Source organism: Dromaius novaehollandiae, chromosome 14 (genome assembly GCF_036370855.1).
Source record: "Dromaius novaehollandiae isolate bDroNov1 chromosome 14, bDroNov1.hap1, whole genome shotgun sequence".
NCBI classification, from domain to species: domain Eukaryota; kingdom Metazoa; phylum Chordata; class Aves; order Casuariiformes; family Dromaiidae; genus Dromaius; species Dromaius novaehollandiae.
The window spans coordinates 2457512-2466270 of record NC_088111.1 but is presented as its reverse complement, the minus strand read 5'-3'; the positions used below and the strand labels follow the sequence as shown (position 1 = coordinate 2466270).

Below are 8759 nucleotides of genomic sequence, written 5' to 3'. Positions count from 1 at the left end.
AAGCAGAAAGTAAAAACAAGCACTTAGAGCCCCCTCTTCCTACCGCACTTTTTTTCCCCCCTCCATCGCCCGGGAGAGGACGTCCCGCATCAGCGTGCGGCAGAGGCGAAGCCAGAGCGCGTCTCGCTTTCTCACACGAGCTGGGATACGGCTCGAAACCCACAGTGCAACGGGAGGGAGGAGAACGAAAAGAAAGTCGCCTCTCAGAGCTCTTCTGCAGCTTTGGCTTTCAGTGCAATAAAGTCATTTTGCCAGCAGTTTTGTAAATGAGCACAGAGAAAATGGTGTCCAGTTACAGACACTCTGGCAAGATAGGTCTTGGCACATACCGCGAGCAGCAAGTTTGCTTTGGGACTCCGTTGTTCAGACTCTGTTAATGTTCTCAAGCTTCATTAATTGTCATCACATTTATTTTCCCCGTGCTAAGCCCTTTTCCCCAGTGCTGTGCCGCAGCCGAGCCGAGCGCGGCTCTCGCGAGCTCCCCAAACCGGAGCTTTTCCTCCCAATTAGGCCCCAGCCTGACAGTCTTGCACCAGTTTGTCTGAACTGGTGAAACCAAACTGAAACTTAGTTTAGATAACCAAAAAAAGTCACAAATGTAGCTATTTTAATGACTGTATTTAAAAAAACCACGACATGCAACATATAATTTGGTTGCTATCATAATTAAGAGGTATTTACAAGAGCTCGCCAACCAGAAAACAGGATCTTTACTGTAAAATTCCTACGTGCTGTTCAGAACAAAATGAACCGGGTTTAAAACCATGCTGTTTGACCTTGCAAACCCTTACTCATGTGAGCAATCTCAATGAAATCCTTGGGATTATTTGCATGGAAATATACTCCTTGAGGAAGTTAAAAAAAAGCAAAAAAAACCCTTGTAGTAAGATGGTTTAAGTACAGGGGTTAGGGAGCTGGAGGGAAAAAATTAGGAGAACATAGAAACCCTTGGTCAATGTATTTAATTCTGACTAGTCTGTCTCTTTCGGCGTTCTCAGTTTCTTTTCAGCACAGAAATAAGCTCAAATAGAAAGAAAACATAACACATAGTTGATAAAAAGCAATTTTTAATTTTATCAAATTGATCTGTACAAAAGTTAGCATTGCTTAGTCAGAAGCTAGTGAAGAGAACAGATAAGTAACAGCCAAAGTCTCTCAAACTTTATACAGAAAAATAGATTGCATAAAAAATGAGTTTTCTGTATCTTCCCCCACCCCCACGTCCCCAAAAGGAAATATGCAAAAAATATTTTTAGAAAAAGTAGGAAACATAGAAAAGGTAAAAAGATGATAACCTCTGAAATGTGTTTTTAGATTTACAAAGTTTTTAAAGGCACAAGTTACCATAAAATAGATGGTTATTATATGCTCAGCATACAATGGAAGAAGTAGAAATATATCAATGAAATATTAGTCTAAAACTAAGTACCTAAACATTTTTTTTAGTGGAGAAGATTTTAGTTTCACAGCTTGATGGATGATATCTGGTCCCTAGAAGCCAAAATTAAAGCAGAAGTTGATAGTTTCTCATTAAATTACATCTTTCTCTAAAGTAGTCCTGGTTCTGGAAGTGTACAAGGATTCTGCAATGCCTTAAACCCAATTTTAACCTCTAAAAGCAGGTAGCCCGAAAAATACCTCACTGCCTGCTCCTTTTTGCAATCATTTTAGCCTCCGAATTTAATTAGTAGCTTTTGCAGCAAGCCCTTCGCCCTGCGTGCCCCCGTTATTTTGCATGCCCGTTTTATTTCCTTGCCCGGCTCCGCGTGATGCCGATTCCTCCAGGCCCTCTCTAACACAACTGCTGCAGCGCTTCAAAACAAAAAAACCCCAAACCAAAGAAAATCTATAGACTCATAACACCGTTTTATTGTATCATCTCCACTATTTTTATGCTCCCGCCCCACCCCACCTTTAAAATCTTTTAAAATTCTACTTTTTGCACAAAATTACTTCATTAATTAAGAGACAAAATAATACCGAACATAAATACATATTTAACAGATTTAAAAAAACACTTTAAGCTTCCAAAAACAAAAATGTTAATTACAGCCAAACCTTGCTTAGAAGAACTCTTGACTAAAAAAAACAAACACTTCAGACATTTAATTGGTTGGTCCCAACAGACTCGTTTGTTCCCACAAGATTGTTACACGGAATAGCTGGATTTTCCTTTCTCCTCCGAGTTGGTCCTAGTGAGTTCTTGCCCTCAAGGTTGGTCCGTCTCTCACATTGCAACAGACCCTTAAAGTCTTGTACGGCTTTTTTCTTCCCCCCCTCCATTTTTGCACTTGTCAACTTTCAAGACGAATAAGTTCAGTTCAGTCCTCACAGAGGAGTTGAATGGTTTTGTCCTTCATTTATTCAAAAGGAATTACCGGTCCTTGCTTTTTAAATTTTTTTAAATTTTATTAATTAAAGAAAAATAGAGCTCTGTCCTTTTGGAGACTCTCCAAGCGAGGGGACGTCCAGTCGCAGCGAGCAGAGGTCCCAGTGGCTCAGGAGGCACTTCGGAAACGAACGCGGCCCTCCACCTCCTCCTTCATTCCTTCATTAGTGCATATTTCGGGGAAGACCTCGGGGAGCCCAACGCGTCCTTTAAGGCCTCGTCAGGGTCGTGTAGACCGGCTGGTCCCAGTTGGCGGTGGGGCTGTGGGCCGGCGGGATGGACAAGCCGTTGAGGATGGGCGTCGCGTAGGGGCGCCGCGACGAGTGGAAGTAGGGGTACTGGTAGATGCTGGAGGCGTAGCCGGGGTAGGGGTTGTAGTAGTTGGAGCTCTGGAGGTCCGTGTAGTCGCACTGGGAGCTGGAGAAGGAGGCGGCGGCCGTGGCGGGGCTGGCGGTGGTGGCGCAGGCCTGGGCGCTGTAGGAGCCGTAGTCGGAGTGCGCGGGCGAGCCGTGCGACTGGTCGCTGTAGTGGCTGGGGCTGAGCTGCTCCGTCTTGATGTGCGGCCGCTGCTGGCCCGAGTCGGCGGGCGACGGCGAGGCCGAGGCCGAGCTCTTGTGAGTCCAGCCCGGGGCGGCCCCGCCGCCACCGCCACCCGGCGCCGAGTGCGAGTAGGAGCCGCCGTAGGAGCCGCCGGCCGCCGCGGCCCCGTGGTCGGCCGGCATGGCGGCGTGGCCGTTGAGCGGCAGGTACTGGTCGAACTCGTGCACGTCGAAGGTCTCCATGTTGTTGATGACCTCGCTGCTGAGCTCCGAGATGTCCACGTTGCTGAAGTCGATGTTCTGGCGGCCGCTCTCCACGAGGCGGCGGCCCTCGTGCTTCAGCTCCTGCTTGCTGCCGTGGTGCAGGTCGGTCTTGGGGGTGGTGGGCGGCGTGGGCGGCCCGTGGGTCTGGCCTGGGGGCGAAGGAGAGCGAGGCTTTCACGAGAGCGTCCGCGCCAGCCGGCCCTCTCCCCGAGGCCGGATGGCCCGCGCACGTTTCTCCCCCGTTATTGCCAGAGGGGAAGGGGGGTTTAACCGACGGCCGATGTCCCCAGAGCGACCGCCCCGGGCGCCGAGTCCTCGCTCGGGGTAAGCCGCCGGCGAGAGGGACGGTTCCCACCGGGGAGGAGCCGGGGGCCGCGGTCGCTCGCCAGGGCGTCCGTCGCGGGAAACCGGGATTCGGAGGGGCCCGGGGCGAAGCGAGCGCCGATTTCGGAGAGGCAGCAAAGCCCCTGCTGGCGGGGCGGTGCGGGAAGGGGCCGGGATGCCGCAGACAGGCTCGGTAAGAGCGCAGGCATGTCTGCAGTCCCGGACGTTAGCAATCCTCTTGGAATCCGTCAACACCCGCGGTTTGCCAATTCAGAGCTCCGCCGGGGAAGCGGGAGGCTTGGGGGGAAAGCTGCGCTCTCCCCGCTGGGCCGGCACCCCGCACGCCGCCACGGCGTTATTAACCCTTATCCTCTCCCGATCCCTTCTCCCCGCTCCCAGGCGGCTGCGGAGCCAGGATCCCTCCGTGCTTTGGGGATTTCCTATTGCACCGCCGACTATGAGCACTTACTAGAACTGCGGCCACATTCACAACCTGGTGCAAAAACTCACAGCTCAGGGCCACAGCCCCCAGTTTTGGGAGGTCCCAACCCCACAGATTTTCGTGCACATGCGTCCGGGGGGCAGCAAGCCCGTGCGCGCCGCGGGCTCGTTCCACCAGCCAACACCCCGAGCAGCCGGCAGCGTTTCCGCCCGCGGCCCCGTTACCTGCGTGCTCGCCGTGGTGGTGGGAGTCCGCCATGGCCCCCAGGCCGCCGTCCGCCTTGTAGAGCTGGGAGCCCGCGTGGTGGCCGAGCTCGGCGCCCGAGTCGGAGTCGCTCTGCCCGGCTTTCACGCTTTTCCGCCGCCGCGGCTGGTATTTATAATCCGGGTGATCCTTTTTGTGCTGGACCCTGAGCCGCTCCGCTTCTTCCACAAAGGGACGTTTCTCGTTTTCGCTTAACAAACTGGTTTGCAATTTTTTTTTTTTTCAAAAAAAGGAGGAGGAAAAAAATCCAAAGTTAATGTCTTTTCCTTAGAAGCTCTCAGTCTGTTTCCAGACTTATATCCCCACTTCCCATGCACCAACTTGGGCAAACAGAAAGCAAATTGCAAAACAAATTTGCTGTGACAAAAAAAGCAGCTAAACCATGTCACAAAAAAGTGTTAAAATATTAGTTAAAGCAGCATAAAAAAGCTTCCACTATGGACACTGACAACAAAGCAAAACAAAATCCCCCCGCTCCATTTTAAATGCCACTTTTTACCCCTTGGCTAAACATTATTTCCATGTTTGTCCCCGCAATGCCACCCCCTCGCCGTGACAAACAGCGTTGCCCGTTTCCAGCTTTGTGTGGTGCTTACAAAGAAACCACCAAAGCGCCAGTGACGGGATTATTTCTTTTAAGACTCTCTCCCACCCGGGGCTCTCTGCAGACTCGCACCACGGTGGGAACACCGCAGCCGGAGCCGCGAGTTCGGGCGCACGCGGGGAAGCGCAGCTCGTCGCCGGGCCGGGAAGCGGAGCGCGCTCCGGGGCTGCCCGGCCAAAGGGTTCGCATCGGTGGGTAGCACGGAGTGCGTGAGTGCGCAGATAAGCAGGGAAATTACAGAGCAGATTAAAATAACTGCTAAAAATAGGCTTGTTTGGTTGCAAAGCTTGTTAAGCAGCAAGCGAGCAATCCAGGAAAATACTTTTGGGGGAAAAAAACGTAAAAGAAGCAATAAAAAAGCAGTTTCCCAGCAGCAGGGATAAGGGAAACCCAGGCCACGGGAGGAAGGGGTCCAAGGCTGCCCGTGCCCGAGGATGGAGCGGGGAAGCGGCGTGCGTGCCCCGGCACCGGGCTCGGCCGCCCCGCGGGCGCCTGCACGGGGCTTTTCTGCGGCGGGGACCGGCCCGTCCTCTCGCAGGGTGCCGACCGCACTCCGGGGGATTTCTGCACTTCGGTTTGACACGGTTCAAGAATCCCCCGCGGCCAGGGAAGGAAGAGACGGATGCAAAAATAATGCAAAAGAAAAAGCGGTCGGTGGCAGGGAGGCTCCAGACGCGCCCCGGGGCAAAGCCGCGCTGCTCGCCGCGGGGTCCCGGCGGGAGCGGCCGCCGGCGCGCGGGGGGGATGCAGAGCAACGCGGCGCAGGGATGCAGGGCGCGGAGCGATGCGCGGGACTCACCGCCACAGCTTGCCCAGGGTCTTGCTGAGCTCGGCGTTGTGCAGATGCGGGTACTGGTCGGCCAGCTTCCTGCGGGCGGCCTGCGCCCACACCATGAAGGCGTTCATGGGCCGCTTGACGTGCGGCTTGGCCTTGAGCGAGCCGTTGCCGCGCACGGGCATGGGCACCAGGCTCCAGTCGTAGCCCTTCAGCACCTGCGAGACGGCGTCGCGGATGCAGGCGGGGAAGCGCTCGTCCACCTCGGCCGCGTCCACCTTGGCGCCCAGCGGCGCGGGGCCGGGCGGGCGCTGCGCGGGCGCCGCGGGGGCGCAGCCCAGGCCCTCGGAGCCGGCGGGGGACAGCGGCGAGTCCGAGTCCGAGTCCACGTGCGACATGGAGCTGGTGGTGCCCGCGGGGCTGCACGGCGGCTCCAGCGCTTTGTCGTGCTCCTCGGTCATGTTGAGCATTGGGGGCGGAGGGGGGGGCGAGGCGGGGAGGGGAAGGGGCGAGACGGGGACGCGGGCAGCAGAGGCGCGGGGAGGCGGCGGAGCGGAGCGGAGCTGCACGCGGGGCCGCGCACCCCCCTCGGCGGGCGCCCAAAAACGAGGCGAAAAAAGACAAAACTCAAAAATGAAAAAAAAAAACCTCCCAGGCGCGTGGAAACCAGCCAGGAAACCTCGCTGCTCGCTGTCCCGGCGCGCTGCTGCTGCTGCCGCCCGGGCTCCGCGCCGCTCCGCGCCCCGCGCCCGCCGCCGCGCTCCAGCCCCGTGCGAACCGCGGCCCCCGGCAACAAGTGACTTTAAGGCGAGGGCGAGCGGCCCCGCCCCCGGCGCCGCTGCCCATTGGCGGGGCGGGCGGAGCTCATTTCCATACGGGGCGTGGCCTCGCGGGAGCCCCGCCCCCTCCGCCGCCGCGCCCCCGGGACCCGCCGCGGGACGGGGCCGCTGCCGGCAGGGCCGGGCCGGGCCGGGCCGGGCGGGCGGGCCGGGGGCCGCTCTCGGCGTGCTGCAGAGGGGCGGGGGGCTTCGCCGCGCCGCGGGGGCGGGCAGGGACCCCCCGGTAGCGGGATGCGTTTTACCCGCTCCCCGGTGGTGCGGGCCGGGGCCAAGCCGCGCTGCAAGCGCCGCTGCCCGCGACCGCCCCGGCGAGCAGGTTCCCGGGGCCGGCGGGGATGCTCGGGCGGGCGTTTCGCCGGGCTCCGCGGGGGGAAGCCGGGCTCGGTGCGGGGCAGAGGCACCGAGCTGCGGCGAGGCGGCGGGGGGCGGAGGTGCCCGGGGGCTCCCGCAACGGGGGCGACCGTCGCCGTTCCCGGAGCCGAGCCCCGCCGCTCCCGGAGCCGAGCCCCGCTGCTTCCCCGAGCCGCCCCGTGGCCCCGAGCGGCGCCCGGCAGCCGGCGCGGAGCCCCGTGCGCTGCCCCGGCCCCGCCGCTCCGCCGTGCGCGGCCCCGCAACGCCGCAGCGCGTTATTTTTCCCCGCTTTCTCCAAACGGCGAATAACGGAGGAAAGCGGCGAATTGCTGCAAAGCACCGACGCGAGCCGCTCCGCTTCCCCGGGGCCGCCGGGCGGGTGAGCCGCGCTCGGGTGGCCGCGCTCGGGTGGCCCCGGGACCGGGTGGCCCCGCGGTGCCGCGCCGCGAGCAATCGCCCTGCTCGGGGGAACTCTGCGTGTCCCGGCTTCCCGCGGAGGGTTTCCCCCGCCGCAGCGAGCCCGGCTTCCCCGCACTGATCTGCAGCATTTGCTTCTAATTATCCGCGGAATCCAACCTTCTAATTGTGCCTGGAAAAAAAAAAGCAGCTCTAAAAATTCCGGTTTTATCTGCTGCTCCCCCCCCCAGCCCCGGTACCCCCTGGAAGCACGGGGTCAAATGCAAGATTTACAGGAAAAGAAGGGAAATCGCGCAAATGCTTCAAGCATTCCGGTGTTTAAAAAATAGCAGCAACACGGGGTTTTGGGGAGCATTTTATTTACTGCAACATAAAATCATCTTGAAATAAAATGTGCGCTTTGAGTTTAAGGGTAACACCGATTACATTTGTGTGTGCCTGAAAGTGTGTGTCCGTACTGTGCGAAAATGAATGTCCTCCGATAAAGTGCAAAGCATGATTTTGTTTTATTGAAAAAAATTCTCATTTCCTTATTTGGGTAATTACTCTAGATTTCAGCTTTCCGCTTCCAGAGTCACCAAGTAAGTTACACTTGGGCAGAGCCTTTTTTTATTATTACTTTACAAAGTATAATTTTAAACAAATATTGCCTTTAAGGCTCCAGACATAGTACATACGTCGGACTGGCAAACTGGGAATAAATGAACGTCTCTTCCAGGGCCCAATCCAAAGCTGCACGAGGTTGAGGAGAGGTTTCTGTTGACTCCGTGGGCTTTGGACCAGCGGTTTCGCAGTGCTGTTAGACACTTGGCAGAACTTTTTTTTTTCTCAGTTGACAAATAAATAACGGATATTTCTATGATGCCTCTCTCTTTAAGATCGCTTAGCTTTCTGACAAGTTAACCTTACTGAATTTCTGTGAGCGAAGTAAATTGTATTACATCCACCACAGAGATGGCTGAATCAAAGCAGTAATGAGCTGATTTCAGTCCATCTTTTCAAAGATGGTCTCTCCTGTGGAGCATCTTCAGAAGATTCAAGCTTCATTGCCTGGCTGAGGCTGGGACAGGATCTAGGGGACTCTCCAAGCTTGGGGCAAGCCCATGGAGGTAGCAATGGAAACAAGACGCCCCATACTCTAACCCCTGCCTTCGGCTACGGGGCAAATTCCTGCAGCAGACGTCCCCAGAGAAAGCAGGGATGAGAGACACCGTTCTTCTTCGCACTCGCGTGCTGGGCGCCTTGCACAGCTCCGCAGCTCTGCCTGGGCAGGGAATTGCTTCAATCTCTCGCCATTACAGACTATTTCCCAGCCCACACACATGAATTCCTCCTCCTCAAATGCGAGTAGAAGAAGGACCATGCTGGAGCTGCTCCCTCTTACTCCAGGGTTGGGGATGTGGAAAAGTTGGCGCCTGGAGCCTAACTGAGCAGTTTACATTTCCCACTTTGCATCTGCCTACGTGATCTTGCACAAACCATTTCATGTCTCGTGAGCTCCAGTTCTCAGCCGAGCTGACGGAGGCAGCAGCAGTGCCCTGCCCGCAGGCT

At 56.7% G+C, this 8759-nt stretch overlaps 1 protein-coding gene across 1 annotated transcript; it reads right to left on the bottom strand.

Moving 5' to 3' along the window:
- Positions 1-1050: 1050 nt before the first annotated feature.
- Positions 1051-6389, bottom strand: SOX8 (SRY-box transcription factor 8). Its single transcript, XM_026095271.2, has 3 exons — positions 5626-6389; positions 4183-4421; positions 1051-3341 (listed from the first exon to the last, which is right to left on the bottom strand). Exons 1-3 carry the CDS (start codon positions 6069-6071, stop codon positions 2599-2601), a joined length of 1428 nt encoding a protein of 475 aa, XP_025951056.1. The 5' UTR covers positions 6072-6389; the 3' UTR covers positions 1051-2598.
- Between the last annotated feature and the right edge of the window lie 2370 nt (positions 6390-8759).

Bases quoted from the DNA above. Each gene is read 5' to 3' on its own strand.
- SOX8 (XM_026095271.2), bottom strand. From the start codon at position 6,071: ATGCTCAACATGACCGAGGAGCACGACAAAGCGCTGGAGCCGCCGTGC. The intron at 4,422-5,625 runs GTGAGTCCCGCG...ATTGCAAACCAG, and splicing joins ACCCTGGGCAAGCTGTGGCG to TTTGTTAAGCGAAAACGAGA. The intron at 3,342-4,182 runs GTAACGGGGCCG...CTTCGCCCCCAG, and splicing joins CCACCACGGCGAGCACGCAG to GCCAGACCCACGGGCCGCCC.